This window comes from Hypomesus nipponensis, chromosome 9, assembly GCF_054491055.1.
Source record: "Hypomesus nipponensis isolate SF chromosome 9, ASM5449105v1, whole genome shotgun sequence".
Lineage (NCBI taxonomy): Eukaryota > Metazoa > Chordata > Actinopteri > Osmeriformes > Osmeridae > Hypomesus > Hypomesus nipponensis.
Window position 1 is genome coordinate 6,032,201 of NC_140369.1, and position 18,951 is coordinate 6,051,151.

The following is an 18,951-nucleotide window of genomic DNA, read 5'->3' on the forward strand; positions in this document are numbered from 1 at the left end:
GCTGTATGCTTTGGAACATTTTCAAAAGCAGAACACATAGTTGAATACCGTTGAATAATAGACCGTATACCATTAAACTTGCCGTACAGGTTTTTGTCAGAGGTCATGAAGAGGTTATGAGATTAGCTCCAAATCTCTGTCCTCCAAGCTTCAGTGTGTGTTTACCTGCCCTGGTGTCAACTGACCACATCTCCAGCCGGCTACCTGCTGCTGAGTGTTACTCTCTCTGGTTTGTAACATTCCACTGGAAGTGGCACATTGAGTCCCCTATGTTCTTTGTGGTTGTTTGGCACTGGAGATTCCTTCCTGGCTCTGCCTAAATGGATCCAATAGAGAGGCCTTAACTTGATATGCCGTGGCAAACTCAGTGGTGCATGCTGATGGATGGAACGGTGTTTCTAGAACCTTTAGCCACTGTGCTTAAAGGAGACACGGGGACGAGCACCTCATCGATCTCATGAACATCATTTATTAATTGAAAAGGAAGATGTTACCAGACCAAATGAAAGCACATAGTAGTCAAATGAAGTTAGGTAGTTAGTGTTAGGTATTTATTCAGTTTCTTGGGAAGACACAACCCAACTTCAGTTCTGTATTCACTGTTGTTTTAATTGTAATGTGATATACAACTTCTATACATACAAACATACATATAAACCTATATTAATCAAAACATTTATTGTGTCATTGTAAAAGCCATTTAGATAACCCAGATCCCTTAATATTATTTTTGTTTTTGTGTTTGTGATCCAACACCACCAAATGAGCCCAAAAAGGAGCTGAAAGTCTCAATATCTAATGTTTTAAATCAGTATAAACAATCTTAAGTGGCTTTTGGACTCATTAAAGGCAAATATTTGACAACATCTAATCCCCAAAACAAGTTTGTGTCAGGATTTTCTTATATTTTTATTATGAAATCACTTCATAATAATTTCTAAAGTGCCATTCAATCATTTTTTCAATGAAATACAAAAAACGTTTCAGCTCATTGTATTAGTGTGTATAACAATAGATATAAGTAACTAGAGACAGAGTCTTGGGATTCATGTCTCTGAGAGATACACACAGCCACAGCAACATGTTTTATATTGTGCTAGAGATGCAGTCAAACTTTCTGAAGATTTTATTTACAATAGTGGGATTTTGTTGTCCTTGGTTTGTAACAATTCATTCTGATGGCTTGTAATAGGAAGGCACTTAAAGGGACAACACATCGTTCAACAACTGATCAAACTCATATACCAGATGTATAACTTTGTAAAGTAGATTAGTATAAGACAACCATTACCCTTGTAGAAGTGTGACAATAATGTTCACATTAGGTTACAACATTTATGTGTACTTCAGTAGTCTAGTTTATGAGAACATGATTCTTGACAATTATAAACAATTTCAATTGGAAAGTATCATTAAATGATTAACTGAATTGTGATATACCGGCTCTGAACACCAGCTTTAGTTTGGTCTCATTGAACACAGTCATTGCAGCTCTGAGCTGTAGACCCAACTGTTAAGCAATAGATACAAACATGTATATAATACTGACTTCTTTTACACACATACATACGCTCAATCTAACATTAGCTCCTGAAGGGCAAATGTGGTTTGTCAATGCCACTCAGTGAATGTGAACTTGTGAATAACCAGCGCAGGGAGGATGATTAAGGATTAGTCCAAGAACTTGATCTCTAACTAAGATAAAAACCATTTACACTTGGGTGTTTCTGTCACAGTTCATTAGCAAGCTCTCTCTCTCTCTCTCTCTCTCTCTCTCTCTCTCTCTCTCTCTCTCTCTCTCTTTCCTGCTCTTTTGGCCGCACAGCTCTTAGACCAATGATAACATCTCACCACAAAATGCCCCCAAAATAATGATCTGCTCACATTAGCTTACACACTGAATCTGGTTATCATGCTTAACAGCGTACAGTGGCACACTCTCTGACATACAGAGACCATTTGGGTATTGAAATTGGACATCTACCAAACCCTTTCTGTCTATTTATTTTACTGAATGGCAAGCTCCCCTCTACCTCACATTCTCCATTCTGTCACATCCTCATTTGGCCTGACCACTGCTAAGCATCAGTCCTGTATAGAGTCTTTCAGTGTGATAGTGAAGGCATTTGCGGACTGTCAGGTAGTCCTTACAGTGGGAAGAAGAGTGCCCAGCGGTTGTCTCGAGTTTCGCACTCACTGCAGCCCAGTGCCCAGTCTCCGAGCAGTCCTGAATGTCCCCACACTGTATGTGCATGACCTCCAGCAGTCTCCAGCATGTCAGTTTGGTCTCTACACTTCTTTCTCTCCTTTACTGTGGAATGATGTGCGTCTCAAGTTCTCCTTGACCTTGACAAATTCTGGCGCTCTCCCCGTCTCTTCCTCCAGCTTCTCCTGCTCCTTATCCAGCTGAACATGAAACAGAAGACGGTTCAGTCTTTTGCTTTGAGACAAGACAAGCCTTCTCGCTAAACAAATATACTCTGGCAAAAAAAACAAACATATTTAAACAATGTATCAACAGCCATTGACTGCCAGCCTGCCTGGCACTGAGACGGACTGATATCTCATACCTCCTCCAGTTTTTTGTGCCTCTTTTGGAGCTCCTGTTCCAGAGGAGAGACCTTCTTCCGGGCCTCGTCCTCCACTTTTCTCTGTTTGATCATCTGCTCCCTCTTCCTGGCCTCCAGCACGCGCTGCAGCTCGGGCTTGGCTTCCACACTCACCCCACCTCTGCCGGCAGAAGAAGCAGCCCCCCATTCAGGACAGCATGGAAGAGAGTATATTTAGTAAAAACGTGATAAAGAAAGAAAGAGAGAAAAAAGCACAGAATATTTCAGAAATCCATTTAGCATTTTTGTCACTATTGCTGACTCTCCAGCAGGGGGCAATCTTGCCGTAATGAGCAGTGTTTTTGTACAGGTGACAAACAACAAGGATATAAATCAATGAACAGTATGATACATGTACTAGTCAGAGACACTAAAATATATTTGCATGACTTATTCCAATGACCGTTTACGTTTATCGACCGGCTTGGATCTTCAGGCCCATTCTGTCCTTCACTTGCATGTCAGTAAGTGTGGTGAAAATAGTTTGAAAGGTGTACTTCTTTGTGTTGTGCCTATGGCACCTCAAAACAAATCTAGAACTATTAATTCTGTATTGTTTCATCTAATTCTTTCTTTCTCATATTACTTTCACCTACGTGACTGTTAATTCTCTCTGTTAACTCCTTCTGAAAATAAGTGCAGTCACAGTATTTTGTGAGGTGAATTTTGTTGGTACACTGGGGGAGGTGTAATTAATGTTTGGTTTAATTTAGTCTTTGTCCATGACACAACTCCATAGAGAGGAAAGAACATGACAAACAAACACAGAGTCAATTAGGATTCTGCCTCCTTCAGCATCCTAACACACACACACACACACACACACACACACACACACACACACACACACACACACACACACACAAACACACACACTCACACAGTTTTTTCATTATGCAGTATGTGGGAAAACAGTACCAATACAGAATATCAAATCTACTGCTACAGAAGTGAATGCAAAAGTAATCCATAGAGGGTGTCTTGCTACCCGCCTGGCTGAGAACAAGAATAGCATTGTGAGAGGAGGTGATATCTGAACCTACTTATGTCAATGAGAGACCCTGGGACCACTGACTCCTCACTTAAAGAAATCCATAGAAAGACTCGTGTTTCTTCTGTTGCCACAGAGCATTGTTAGCTGGGAGGACATCTGAACCCCATCTTGGTTTTTTCTCCCGAGATGTTGTTTTGTGTTTTTTCTTTCTTTCTTTCTTCTTCTTTTTCTTTTTTTTCTAACTAGTTTTCCTTTCTGTCTTCATCCCAGATTTCAGGCATCAGTGCCACTCAATGGCTCAAGAAGCCTTATCAGGAGAGAGGCAGAGAAAGAGAGAGGAACAGTATTTTGAAAGGAGAGAAGACACAGTGGAAGACACAGAGGGAGACAGAATGAGAGAAAGAATGAGAGAGAGAGAGAGAGAGAGAGAGAGAGAGAGAGAGAGAGAGAGAGAGAGAGAGAGAGAGAGAGACAGAGAGAGAGAGAGAGAGAGAGAGACAGAGAGCGGCAGAGAGAAAGAGAGCAACAGACTACTCAATCTAGGAGATTGTGTTCAGTTGTTGATGACCTAATTCTTGCACTCCCATCACTGTGTTGTGGCTTATCTCCTTAGCACTGTTACCCCCCCACCCTCCTCCTCCTCTCTCTCCAGCACAGTTTGCCTCCTCTGGGCATTGACTCTTACAGCCATGTCCCTCTCTGTTCCGGTGCCACTGCCAACCCTGCAGATAGATGCTTAATTGCAGGCATGGAACCCTGCCAGTTTACCTCTGATTATCTGCCTAATGGATGGCTGATGTGTATGTGTGTGTGTATGTGAGTGTGTATGTGTGTGTCGGTATACACATCCAAGAGACAATAAAATATCTGATCATGGGCAAACATGCCATAGATTAGGTGCGTTTTATATTTATGGTGAACGGTGGTAAATTAAAGTGCACCAAGGGAAAGCCCGGGGAGATAGTTGTGATGTGGATGAAAGCAGTTATCCATGATCTAAGCCTTCACACTCTACAGTGCACCAGGTCGCTGGACTTCTCCTCCCTCATTCCACTTCAGAATGTGGGATGTGGACATATTCAATAAGTCTCCGATTACAGGAGAGAGGCTGCAGAATGCGCGAGTTCATATTTCTAACAGGTCTTCATCACAGTGATACAGTAAAAGAGTTATGAACCCAGACCAATTGGTCTGGCCCTGCTAAATCAGCATCCATCTACCTGCTCACCTAAACAAATCATCTTTTCCATTGTTCTGATTTAAAAGCTTTCTACTTGTTCACAGGCTGTTTTTCTGGAGTCCTACCATTCCTTGGCAGTGAGTCAGCAGGACTAGAGGGGGATAAAAGGGTCTCTGTTGCCCACTCTGAAAGCATGGAGTACCCACTCTCCCTTCATGGTGAGCTTGAGAGCTCCTGTTTGGGGATTTGACCAGTTTCCAACACACAGTGATACAGGCTGATACTGTGCTGGGATGATACCTTGTAACAACTGGGGCTTATCAACCCCACGTTCGTTTACTAGTTGTTGGTGTTTTAAAAACTGAGAGAACAAACTGTCAAAGAGAGCTGAAAGATCTTTAGTATTTGGGCTTTTCTTTATCCTGACTTCACACTGTAACCTTGATATGAGTTATGGGGAATATGGTTATGGGGTCTTTATAAAATATTAATCTGTACCAACCATTAATCTGTACCAATCAGTGCAAGGTTAAAGCTGTCTAGCAAAATGGTAATGTACTGCTATGGTACTGTCGTGCGTTTGAACTTGCTAAATGATGTTGCTTAAACTGTTCTGCAACCATTTCAAAATCCCATGGGGCTTTCTACCACTATCTCTCATTTCTATATCTGGCATTGGTCAAACATCCTGTTTCCTGCATTTTCATTTGAGACCTTTGCTTCATCAACACCGTGTTCACTCATCAACACGTGGCAGGCTGCTTTGTACTCAGACCTTAAAATTCAGTAAATAAGTAGAGACTGTTGTTAATTTTGTGTATACTTTGTGTAGATATTTTGTGTAATTTTCTGGAAGGGTAATAAAGTAACTTTAGACTGTATTGTATTATGGTCTGTTTTCCTGATATTGTTTATGTTTAAAGTATTTTATACTTTATTTGTTATTATGTATTACATTTATACAAATTCCTGACTGTACTGTATTCACAAATATTACATAATCTTGACTTTGTCACTGCAATTTAAAAAATTGCTGTTACAAAAACAACTGAAAGATAATTAAATATAACAGATTGCTCAGATTAGTCCCTTCTCCTGCTTACACATAGATATACACACACACACACACTTGTACACACACAGGCACGCACACGCATGCATATAACAACGTTATCACAACTCTTTGAAAAGCTATTTGCTTGTTTGTAAACAAAGTGTTTGTACCGTTTGTGACTCAGGAGCAGTTCTCGATGGAGGTCCTGGTGGCTTTTGGAGGATTTCACTGGATTAACGAGCTTTTTGGGTTTGATGAGATCATCCTCAGCCTCCATGTAATCTGGCTGGGGCACGTAGCTGGAGGCCGGGGCCGGCTCCCTCTGGGGATGGGCCTGACGCTGCGTCTGGCTGCCATCGTGAGCGGGTGTCTGCTCCCACTGCAGGTCTGCATAGGCCGACACTGGAGCACACAGGCAGGGGAGAGGGGGAGAAGGGGAGAAGGGGAGAAGGGGAGAGGGGGAGAGGGAGAGAGTGGGGGAGAGAGGGAGAGAGGGGGAGAGGGGGAGAAGGGGAGAAGGGGAGAGGGGGAGAGGGGGAGAGGGGGAGAGAGGGAGAGAGGGGGAGAGGGGGAGAAGGGGAGAAGGGGAGAAGGGGAGAAGGGGAGAGGGGGAGAAGGGGAGAGGGGGAGAGAGGGAGAGAGGGGGAGAGAGGGAGAGGGGGAGAGAGGGAGAGAGGGGGAGAGAGGGAGAGAGGGGGAGAGGGAGAGAGGGGTGGAGAGGGGGAGAGAGGGAGAGAGGGGGAGAGGGGGAGAAGGGGAGAGGGGGAGAGGGGGAGAGGGGGAGAGGGGGAGAGGGGGAGAGGGGGAGAGGGGGAGAGGGCGAGAGGGAGAGAGGGGGAGAGGGGGAGAGATTTAACACATACATCCAAATAGAGAGAGCAACAAACTAAGCAAAGATGGGAGGAGTTTTCAAAGGAAAGAGGGGAGGATTCGATTTGTTATGAATTTTGTTACAGAGAGACGATTCACATGATCCGTATTAGAAGAAGACTATGTGAATGTGTCAACCAGATCTCCCCTCAGAACAGTCTACGTAGGTGCAGTTTAACAAGCCTCTGTCCTGCCATGGGACATATGGATCAGCTTGAGAGGAGAAACACATTCCTGCTCAGTCACATTCATTAACCAGCCCCCAGCTAAGGAACTGCAGGTGATTCCACAGACTGATTCCATGTCCCATTTCTCTGTCTCTCTCTCTCTCTCTCTCTCTCTCTCTCTCTCTCTCTCTCTCTCTCTCTCTCTCTCTCTCTCCCTATTTCTTTCTTTTACTCTTACAGTCTGTGTTGCACCCTACCACTTCAATGTAAAGCAAACATACAATATGTAAACCCATAGGGCATACCAGGCTCATTGAATCTTGACTAACCAAGTAAATCATTAGCCACTCTGTAAAGGTTAAACTTGAGTGACATTTAGGACTTGAATGGGGCTCCGTGGCGTGACCACTCCTCAGTGTTCTATGTGGAACTAGATGGTTGAGCAGTTAGGGAGTCGGACTATTAATCAGAAGGTTGTTGGTTCGATTCCCGGGTGTGCCAATTGACGTTGTGTCCTTGGGCAAGTCAATTCACCCTACTTGCCTCAGGGGGGAATGACCCTGTACTTACTGTAAGTCGCTCTGGATAAAAGCGTCTGCTAAATGACTAAATGTAAACTATTGGCCGGCAGAACTGAATAAGTTCGGTTTTTCGAAGACGAAATAGATGATGGACGTAAACGGGAGAGATGTTGTATCTCTGGGCAGTCTTCGTTCCTACAGCTATGACTGTAGTTTCTTTCGACTGTATTTCATTTCAGTTTGTCTCTTCCTAGAGGATCCAGATTATCAGGCACCTGATCCCAGTCAAAGTGTTTCTGGACAGAGAGATCAGGTGTCATACGCAAGCAGGCCAGCACGCAACAATGACTCGCCTTTCTCAAGTGAAACTAGACCCATCTCCGCTACTTAATATTTCAGAAAAATGAAATGAGCTCTGCTTGTCTTGTCTCAGCACTTCCCAATCAGTGCTTGGAGAGTATGTTGATGATGGATTTAAAAGGAGAGTAGTTGACTCTGGGACTGAAAAACTAAATTATTGTAGACTGTCTATACAGTATATATGATGCAACTACATGGACAAATCTGATGTTTGCCTTGTAAACCGAGAGGATCAAATGTTACCTTGTTAGCAGTCGGGTTAGCCAAGAAGTTTGTCCCTGATGTATTTCAGAATAAGAGCATAGCAGAATACAATGCAATGTTGTGTTTGTGTAACTAGTTAATTAGTTGTGCATTTCTAGCTCATAAAACACGTTAGTGAAACCCAGGAATGTCCTGTAAGAGCCTCTGTTTCAGCCTGAGCGAAACCGACAGGCAGCCAAGCCAGGACAGCCAGCCTTAAAGTGAGGATTAGAACAACCATATCACTGACCAATGAATGAAAGAGAATCAATAGGACACACAGGAGTGGACACAGAACAAAAATAGGAAGAACACGAATAGGCCTACAACGAAAGTTGGTAGGTGCTAGGTCTACAGCAAAGACAGGCACAAGAGAGAGTGTCTGTAAATGTTTTAGGCCAGTGACATCATTTATGATTTCAATCACGTCTATAATCCTCCCTATTTAACGTTTGCCTGAGCTCTATGAAAGCAAACTGGCCAGCCTCTGAAGATAAAGTTTACATGCAGAGTCACATAGCCAGACAGTCAGACACAGACAGTCCTGGGTCTATATTGTGGTTGAATTGATTTGATACCAAGAACAAGCAAGCTAGCTAATGGGTCCATAATTCCATAGCAAGTTATTCATTTCTCTGTGATTTACTGTCATTGAATTTGAATTGAATCTGGCCAGGGCTTTGTAATGCATTTTCTTATAACCTGGGAACAGCATGAGAAAAGTCTGCATTTACTGATGAGTCTGGTGGAAGGATTCAAACTCATGCTCAGTGTAGGAGCTGGATGAACATAATCCCATTACTCAGTCACTCTTAGAATCTGTTTGCCCAATCTTTTCACTACACACTATTGAATACCACCGTATGTGGACACATATATAAAGATTAAGAGCAAAACACCACTAACTTGACCTCAGTATAGTCATACTATAGTCATACGTCTACTGTGCTGAGCTACATCCCTGCCCTCATGATGCAGTTGCCTGTAAAGCCAGTGATTTCATTCCTGTCTCGTCTCATGACGCTATGCATCTTGGGGGTGAAAAAACCCCAGGGTGAAAGAGGTCTCAGCTTGTATACAAACGAAACACTGGCTGTCGCCTTGGTAACGTCAGCTTAGACCCTAGGATGCCTAAAACGACCAGGTTCTCAAGGGGGCTGAGTGGGGGAGGCAAGTTTCTCATCACACACTGTGAATGGAGACTGATGATGCGCCATGAAATTCAGACTGAGCTTGCATCTAGTCATTATCATTAAAAAGGCTAGGAGGTCCAACTTTCTATCAGCAGACACAACACAAGCTGTGAGAACAGAACTTACACTGAGGCCAATCAAAATCTCTCAGAACAGGGGAAGACTATAACCACAGAACATAGTACAATATTGCGTGACAACATGCACATGTAACAATATATAGTACATTGGATGTATAGTGAATTGATACACAGTTTGAAGGTAAAACTTTGATGAAAATGAAACTGCAGAGACATATCTAGACGGTTTGCATGTGAGGGTGTTCAAGAACACTGTGTATGTTAAAGTAGAGTTGTTAATTGCTGCTGTTCAAATTTAGGGCTTTCAAACATACACCCCCCCCCACACACACACACATCCACAGGCACACACACACACCCACACCCACATCCACACACACACCCTCTGATAACTGTTCAAACATGAACCATGGCACAGTTTATTTGACCCAATCCCATCCTTCTAGAGGTGGTTCTTAAAACAAACACACCGTGGTGATAGCATTGGTGAAAACAACGTTTTGTTAAATGTCTCCTTTAGCTTTGTGGAAAACATGTTTAATGTTAAAGGAATCAAGTGATATGCAAGAGCTTGTCAGACACCACTTTTAGAGTTGTTTTACAGTTTCAGGAGGTTAGACAGCTATGTTAGCTGTCCGTTCCTTTGATTTTGTCAGTTTGCTTTTATGAAACAGACATCAACACAGAAGCTCTCATTGCAAATTACGTAGAATTACAGTGACATCCTGATATTTTCAAGCGCACACATACTCCCATTTTTGTCAATGTCACTAAACAACAAAAGATTCGCTGGAGCTACAGTACCACAAATACGATGTTACAAACTGCCACATGACAGTAACCTGCAGTATGAGTGTAGTATTGCAAAATGTACTTCTTTCCTACCCCTGGAGGTCTTGTGGAGTCAGAGTACAGCCTGCACGACTCCTCTCTTCTTACCTGACTTGACCATCCCGTCCCTGGGCCTCCCTGTGTGGCCAGGAGGGTACAGGCTTGGGGTGACCCTCTGTGCCATCTGACTGCACGCACGTGTGTGTATCCGGGGTGTGCTGTGTGTCTCGTCTCAGAGAGCCGACACGTCCCTGTGCAGAGGCCGGTCAGAGACAGAGCTGCAGCAGCAGTCCTTTAAACATGCCTCTCTCTCCCTGCCCTGGCCCGTGTGAACAGTCACATGACCACCCCTGGGCAGTTCTCTGCCCTGCCCCTCCTCCCTCTGTGGCTGGCTGCCTCGCACTCTTCTTCTCCCCTCCTTCCCTCCCTCCCTCTCTGTCTTTCTTTCCCTCTCTCTCTTTCCCTTCCCCTTCCCTCCCTCTCTCTCCTTCCCTCTCTCTCTTTCTTTCCCTCTCTCTCTTTCCCTTCCCCTTCCCTCCCTCTCTCTCCCTCCCTCCCTCTCTCTCAGATAATGTTGCTGCCTCTCTTCTGCTCTCGCTCCCCCTTCAAACTGCTCTTTCTCTCTCCCTTCTCACTCTGTTCTGCACTCCCACGCTTTACCTCGCTCACACACACTTTCTCTGTCCCCTCTCTCTGTGCCACCCCGACCCACCCATCTCCCTCTTCACCCTCTTCACGCTCATCCTCTCTCCCCCCCTCCCCCACCCTCCCCCTGTTTCCCCTCTCTCTGATCCCGGTGGGCTCGAGCTGGTGGGATTAGCACAGGGCTTAAGCTCCCTGGTCTAATACTGATATTAACCAGAAGTCATCCGAGTGCTGGTTCTCATACTCCCTGAGTAATACTGTACACAGGCTCTGCCTGTGCACACAGAGCTTCTGTACATAATACTCGACCAGTAGACCACTCAAAGTCTGTATCCTTCTGTAAACACACTGTCCTGCCTCTATCTCTGCCTATCTCCAACCAGTTACAGGTTATCATTTGTTTACATTTCGAGGTCGATGTTATCGACTGGTGTTTATCAGACTGGAAAGCAGTAAAATGTCACGCACAAGAGGGTCCTGCCAGTCTGGGTCATGGAGTATGGATATGGAACAGGTCCATTACGCCTGCATGTACACGCGGAGGAAGCGATAACACAAGGCTATCATTCAGAGGTGCTGGGCTCTGCTCCCCAGCGGGGCTGGCTGGGCACTGAGACAGTAACCTGAGAGGGACAGACCTACCTGTGCCATTCACCTGCCTTCCATGTTTCACACTCTGCTGCGCCTGGTGTTGTTGCTGCTGGTCAATAGTGTAGGCCTTCTATGTGGAGGAGAGATGGGGTGTGAAGGGGGGGAGAGAGATAGGAGAGAGTGGGGGAGTATAGAAGAAAGGGAGAGAGAGGGTGGGGAGAGAGAGAGATACATTAGTTGTGACAGCCATCATTCCCTCAGCCCACATCCGCCCATTATGCTTGTGATGAGGTTTGAGCGTCCTCATTGGTTTAACTGGAAATGAGCGGCCTGCAGCCCCACAGTGACAGCAGACTGACAACACTCATGCTCTTCTTCTTCTTCTATGCCTCATCCTTTCACTCTGGCTAACATACCTCCGTAAAAACCTTTGTCCCCCCAGCCGTCCCCTCTCCCCCCTCCCCCCCCCTCTCCGTCCCCTCTCCCCCCTCCCCCCCCTCTCCGTCCCCTCTCCCCCCTCCCCCCCCTCTCCGTCCCCTCTCCCCCCTCCCCCCCCTCTCCGTCCCCTCTCCCCCCTCCCCCCCCTCTCCGTCCCCTCTCCCTGACCCTCCTGGTTGGTCCCCAGAGGGCTGGGTTCCATACTGGAGCCTTGCAGTCCCGCAGTCTTCACTGGGCTGAGCTCCACTCAAAGAAGAGCTTTTTGGGCACCCTCTCGGATGGGTGAATGGATATTGTGTGGTTGTCTACTGTTGCTAGGAGAGGCTCTCTCAGGCTTGGGGTGGTAACAAGGCCCTCACTGTCTGGAGTAGCACTCCCCTCCCCCTTGCTCCCCCCTCGAAACCCTTGAGAAGGGGGGGGGGCTGGGGGGGAGGTTCATCTGGGTGTGGAGGGCGCTCTGTGTGTGTGTGTGTGTACTGTATTTGTGTTTGTTGGTGTGTGAGTATGTGTATTTGAGTGTGGTTGTGTGATTGGGTTGAATGGCTGGGTTTACGAGGGCTTGTGATGAATGATATCTTTCTGTTAAATGTGTCTCTGTCTCTGTGAAGACATGGTGTTCCTCATATACTGTTCTTCCAGAAGCAAAAATGTTCTGTAAATGACCCAGAAAAAATGAATAATACATGATCTCACACATTCTACTACATAAAACCTTTATCACATACTGTATCTCCTTTGTCTAGTTGAGATCAAAACGGTGTTTTTTCCCCACACATGTGTCACACCCTGATCTGTTTCACCAGTTGGTTTGTCTCCACCCCTCACCAGGTGTTCCCTATTGTCGTCTGTATTTAACCTCTGTTCTCTGTTCTGTCATTTGCCAGATTGTCTCGTGTTCCAAAGTCGTTTCCGGCATTCTGATCAGTTTTCTCGTCCTAGTATTTTCTGTCTTCTCTGTTTTGATCGCTGCCTGTTTAGTCTCCCGACCACGGACCTGCCCGCCCCCAGTGTACCTCTGCCATTGAGCCCCGATACGACCTCCGACCTCCGACCGACCCACAAGCCTGCCTACCCAGCGTACTTCTGCCTTGCCACTCTGTTGCTGACGCTTGTTTACCCTGGACTACGAGATTGCTTGAATAAACTGTTCTACTGCAAACTACCCCGCTTCCTGTCTGCATTTGGGTCCACTATCCTGCCTTTAGTCAACATGCCTGTTTTCAATTTCAAGGCAATGCTGAAATGAAAAGATTACACTGTAATATTGAAAATGCAGAATTGCTTTGAATGTACTGAATTGCCGTTCATATTTCTTACAGGAAGTGACAGCTTTTAGCATGCCGTTCTTAACGTGCTTAGAAATACAACAATATGACTTTAAGCAGTATTATGATTGAAGTTGCTCACTAAGAGGATGTAAGTCTTGGATAATAAAAGAGGAGTCAAGATTTAAATGAGCTTAGGAGGAAGAAAAGTCTCTGTGTTTACAGCTACCCCGTCTAAGCCCAACCCCCGCCGCCCCCCCCCTCCCCCACCCACCCACTAACCCATTAACCATTCGCCTGATCACTACACAACAGAAGGTACAGCATGAATAAGACAAATACAGAATTTTGTATTTGAATCGTAAAAACAATCTCTGTGTTGCTGCAGCTGCAGATCTCAGGTCAGATCAGGAGGATTTGTATCGTTCAGTGTTTTAGAAATGTGCTCTTCTCAACTGAATTCTGATTCCAAGGTACACCATGACGTGCCCCGAAGGCAGAGGGCATCTTCAGACTGTTTAAGTTCTCTAACCAGTTTCCCAGCTTCTTACTGTTTATCAACCTCAGCCAATCAAGCCCCAGTATTTCTTTACCACCAGTGGTCATCTGACCCCTATATTCTGTGCCTGTGATTTCCCTCATTATTTATTAACCAAGCTGAAAAACTGCTTGTGTCCAGGTCAGACACTGCTACAGCAGCGATGTTACAGTACACCCCATAATAAACAGAGAGACAAAAAGGTTTGCTTGTTGCATTTCTGAACCTGGTGTTGACTCTGGTCTGGTGATCGGATGATGGGATCTCAGATATTCTGGGCCTCAAGTTACCTGGTGACAGCAGGGGGCAGGAGAGGTTGTCTGGAGTATTTGGTCATTCTCCACCATTTCTTGTTTACTAAATCAAACTTTTATGTTTGCATATGGGTCACGTGCCAACAGTCAACAATATGCTTCTATTGTAGCCACATTTTAAGAGCTGATTTTCTTCTCAACTTCAGGTAGTGAAAAACTGAGAGGAATTCACTTTTCATAAACTGATAAGCATTGCCGTCATTTCACACCACTCTGTGGAACACTGTTTTCCCTGCGTGACAGATTTGGTTATTCAACGTTCCACTGAGTCAGAGAAGTCATTAAGCTTCCCGGTGTCCTGACGAGATGAAAGAGTAGTAGAAGCCATGGGCTTGTGAACAGCTCTAATGGCTATACCATTACAGATGACAGGAAAAACAACCTCTTTGGAAGTTTGGCTTAGAACACACTGCCACCATCCCTAATTTTGATTTAGCACCTGACACCTGAAGCAGCAAAGGTTCATTCCGGTCTATAGCTCCTTATAAGTGTGGTGGAAATTAGAGCAATGAACCGATCTGGAGTCAGCTTTTACTGTTCAACCTTGTGTTGGTTGAATGTCAGATTATGTAAACTGACCCTAGACCTGTGATCCTAGACAGTCAGACTCTGCACTGGTCTTGGCAACTAATAACGTTCTAGGTTATTTTCCCAAGCTTCCCTGGAGGATGGAAAACATGCTCTCAGACAGGACACAATGTTTACAGGCTTTCAGACCTGGGGGGTGCCTTGTAAACTACAAAGTCCTCCTTTACCACCAATAGGCTTTGCACATGCAAACTCAGTCACACACACACACACACACACACACACAGACACATCACGTTGTGTTTGACAAAGGAACAACATATTGAGTGGTTGATTACTCAGACCCATGAGTTTTAACTCAACCGATGCTCCCATCTAGTGGACAAAGATGGTACATTGACTGCAAATTGTTGACCGGACTGAGGTGAGACACTTACTGGGAAAAGCTAAGCTGTTGTTTCGCAACTTTAGGTCAAGTACTCTGACCATATGTTGCAAAATGACATTTGTTACCTGTGTATAATAATATGCATGGCCTTAAGGGGTTACCTAAAGCAAATGACAGTAACTGACAGCTCCTCTGATGGAAATGGAACTAATTAAATCCAGCTATCAACAGACGCATATTTAAAAGGCCTTTAACAGTAGATATCGTCAGTGGGCTGTCTGTGGGATGGAGCAGAATAGCCCTTAATGGACACTTATTTGGAAGTAAATACAAAGCAACACCATCTGACCTTGAAGATGTCTGGTTGAGTCACTGCCGTGGCCGAGACATGGGCAGAGGCAGGGGTAGAGGCAGGGCAGAGGCAGGGCAGAGGCAGGGCAGAGGCAGAAGCAGGTCAAGGCCAGGGCAGGGCCAGGGCAGGGGCAGGGGCAGGGGCAGGGGCAGGGGCAGGGGCAGGGGCAGGGGCAGGGGCAGGGGCAGGGGCAGGGGCAGGGGCAGGGGCAGGGGCAGGGGCAGGGGCAGGGGCAGGGGCAGTGGGAGGGGCAAGTCAGGTAAGGTATGACAAGGACAGAGAAAGGGTTCACAAAATGTGTCTTTACTTCTAGTAGTAAGATTACAGTGAATTTAGACAAAGTTTGGGTTGTGGTGGTCATTTGTATTTCCTTTCTTTAGAGGCTTTTTACAAACCATCACCCCACGTAATAGCAGTGTTTGTGCTGGTTCTGATAGAGATGAACACTGTCGGGGTCTTCATGAAAACTAGCAGTCAGGAGCAGCCCCAGGAGATCTCCCTGCATCATCTCATGAACCCAAAAGGAAAGAACATATCCAGCCCAAACATTCCAGACAATCAGCGCCGATAGGGGAGACATGGGCCACACTGTGTGATTTTGCCTGTTCTTTCTCTCACTGATACTTATTGTGAAGGTATCTTTTTTGATTTGTATCAAACTAAATTGCTATCATTTCTGGTCAGAGACAGGTCTCAGAGAGTAAATGGTTGAAAGGTCAATGCTCTCCGTTTGAGCCAAGAGTGCAGTGGTAACAGAGATACGATCCCAAGAGGAAGACAGATAGTGGGAAGACAGGTGATTATCTTTGACAACTGCACATTTTAGATTCTAGATAGCCATACAAAGGAATGTATCAATTCACCCACTGTCTCTCTCTCTCTTCTTTTCTCTCTCTCACATGCACACATTGCCCCCCCCCCCCCCCCCCCCCGACACACACACACCATTTTCTGTAGCTCACTCAGAGCTAAACAAAATTAAAATTCCTCCTGTTTAATGAAGGTGTACAAACAGTGGGAGGACAAGTTGCATCTGAGATGCCTTCAACCCTTTCCTGTCTCATCACACTTCAGAGAGAAGTCCCTCACCTTGTTTGGCAACACAACCTTCCAACAACTGCCCCTTTACAACATCCACTCACCCCTTAAACTCCTCCCCATTCCGTCCCTTCTTCTACTTTTGTAACCTACACCACTAACATTTGATTTATATATTTAATAACATATAAATTATTATGTACTGTGCATACAATGTTTTCACTGCAGGTATTCCCGTGTATTTACATGGTAATTAATGTAAAGTGTTAACATTAATTGCATTGGCTCTACGTCACACACTGTACATCCTATATGAATAAAAACAACTATCAACAATAAAAATGTCTGTGTTGTAAATTAATTTCACACAGCCGGGCAATTGCTAGTTAACTTCTTTCGAAGAGGTAGGAGGATATTTTTAGACTGCTCGGTTGGTAATTTGGTCAGAGGATTTTCTCTGATTGCTTTAATCTCCCTCTGTGGGTTTCTGGCACAAGATGGCCTTAACTCACTGATGTCCCAGAATGCAATTCGCAGTCAGACTAACAAACCCCCATCCTTATGGAGAGGAGAGCTTTAACAGTGCTGGGATTTTATGTTGTTTTCTCACTACGGGCACAGCTAAATGAAATACCCTGGTGTTACATTAGTCTGTTCCCCGTGGTATTACCATCAGGCTTGTGGTTTTTAAAGAGGTTAATGTGGTTGGGTTGAATTCCAAGAATCCAGGCAAGTCTGTAAATGAAAGCCTGACCTGAGTATATACATGAAAAGAGAGGTCTAAACCATAGGGTTAAGAATTAACCATACGTTCTGACTTGACGTCTGTTTCACACACTATAACCTTTGAATTTCAATAAGAAACGATGACAATATATGTCATGATAAATCAGAGCACTTGACAATCTGTTTAATAACTGGCAAGAGTTAGAATGATTAAGTCCCTAAGATGCCACAGGTATGGACCACCCTCACACCCCCTCATCCCCTCATCCCAGAAAACCAAGGAAGGGTAAGCCACAGCCAAATGCTTTCTTCCTCCACCCCGCGTACTGCATCTCTGTGAGGCTCAAAGAGAGTGTTGTGCTGGTAGGGTTGGTACCAGCGCTGTGAGGTCCAGACTGCGTATTCAAACAGTGCCAATGTGGGCCCGGAAACTGGCAGAGATTAAATTCCAGCCTGGTGGTGTGGTGACATTTCCAGCTCTCTAACAGAGAGCCCAGAGCGACTCTCTACCCAACCCTCACAGCTCCTTGGACGTTTGGACCATTAAGAGATCAGTTCATGTATCACCGCCAGTTATATTATGCAAATGTTCAAACGAAAAGCCAAAGAAGAATGAGGCATAAGCTAATCGTGACATCGAGAGAGCTTTTGCATATAATAAATTAGCGACTGGGAAGCAACCTATACTATATTTATCACCCATTTATCAGTCTCATTCACACCTGTTTGACTGGAAGACTCTGACTCTAAGTTACAAACATAGTTCCATAGAACTGGCACCACATGAATAAGACACACTCCCATCAATCAGAGCCATGTACATGTCACATCCCTACCAGGTGACAGAATCCTCCAGTCATCCTCTGGGAACACAGCTGTCAGCTGTCAGTCAGAGCAGACCTCGCAGAGACACACCCAGTCCACACCCCTTTAGCAGGCGCTGAGTCCTGCCCCATTGCTCAAATATTTGTGCAGCCTCCAGCAAGCACCTGCTCTGTCAAATTACTCAAGCAACCTGCAATTGTTTTTTCTGGTTAATAAGAAACCCTGGGATTGTGGTGGAATTGACTTTTTGTACGCATGCCTTCCAGTCTGACATTATGGAAAGTCACTCTAAGAAAGGACAAAATAATTATGAACATTCAAGAAAGAGTAACAGACAAATTGTTTGAAGCCTTGATATCAAGTACAGGCAGAGATATAATGAAAATCTATCACTTTCAAGTGTGAACCTATGGAAAGGAGTATGTAAGTGTAGATTAATGTACATTTACTGTACACATACATACTGTTTTGGGGCAAATTTATAGACCATGCACCCACAAACAAAGGAGACAACGATTTCACTTACTTTCTTTCCATAAGATGCCCCCATGCTTCTGGGCTGCCTGGTCCGTCTAGTCTGTATGTCCAGTCAGGTGCTGCTTGGATGGCTCTTACACTCCAGTTGTCCCTCTCTTCCCTACTTCCACACCTTGAGATCCACACTCTCCCCAGCTCAGCACCCCTACGTCCGAGCAGAGCCCGATCCCAAGAGGGGACAGAGAGAGAGGAGCTTCCTCGCTCAGTTCCCCACTGGCACCCTGACAACAAACAAGGGGCAATGTAACTGTTCTCCAGAGTAGTCCAGGTCAGGGGGATGGGGGGTGGGGGCAGTCCAAGAGATCCACAAGGAGAGCAACTGTGTGCGTCAGAAGCGGTGTTCCAAAAAAATGGGCTGTGTGTGGGTGTGTGTGTGGGTGTGTGTGGGTGTGAGAGGGAGAGATAAAAAGAGAGAAAGAAAGTGATGACAGAGGGGGAGGAGGGAAATCACCTATCAGAGCACTAAAAGAACGGACCCTTCACAGCCACCTGTTGCTCTCCGATTCTCACTCTTAGCAGAGGTTAGGAAAGTACTGCAGGAGGATTATGCTAATTGCTCTTGACAAAGCAGGAAGGAGAGAGAGCACAAAGTAGCAGGGCTATGGCTCCTGGCTGGCCATGGTTCACACTCTGTCACCCAGAGAGATAGTGAAGGACAGAGAGA

The 18,951-nt window shown here is 45.2% G+C and overlaps 1 protein-coding gene across 2 annotated transcripts; it reads right to left on the reverse strand.

Moving 5' to 3' along the window:
* Positions 1 to 449: 449 nt before the first annotated feature.
* On the reverse strand, positions 450 to 18,499 carry LOC146272543 (protein FAM107B). Of its 2 annotated transcripts, XM_084704119.1 has the most exons (5): positions 18,277 to 18,499; positions 11,390 to 11,468; positions 6,008 to 6,239; positions 2,571 to 2,730; positions 450 to 2,406 (listed from the first exon to the last, which is right to left on the reverse strand). In XM_084704119.1, exons 1-5 carry the CDS (start codon positions 18,298 to 18,300, stop codon positions 2,290 to 2,292), a joined length of 612 nt encoding a protein of 203 aa, XP_084560245.1. In that variant the 5' UTR covers positions 18,301 to 18,499; the 3' UTR covers positions 450 to 2,289. The 2 variants fall into 2 exon arrangements, with proteins under 2 accessions (XP_084560245.1, XP_084560246.1); XM_084704120.1 differs by lacking the exons at positions 11,390 to 11,468; positions 18,277 to 18,499 and adding an exon at positions 10,211 to 10,497.
* Positions 18,500 to 18,951: the final 452 nt, after the last annotated feature.

What these genes read in the sequence shown, in the direction of transcription:
- LOC146272543 (XM_084704119.1), bottom strand. Translation starts at nt 18,300, where the DNA reads ATGGGGGCATCTTATGGAAAGAAA. An exon ending in GGGCATCTTATGGAAAGAAA is followed by an intron (nt 11,469 to 18,276) that starts GTAAGTGAAATC and finishes TCCTCCACATAG; the next exon opens with AAGGCCTACACTATTGACCA. An exon ending in CTGCTCCTGAGTCACAAACG is followed by an intron (nt 2,731 to 6,007) that starts GTACAAACACTT and finishes TTCTGCCGGCAG; the next exon opens with AGGTGGGGTGAGTGTGGAAG.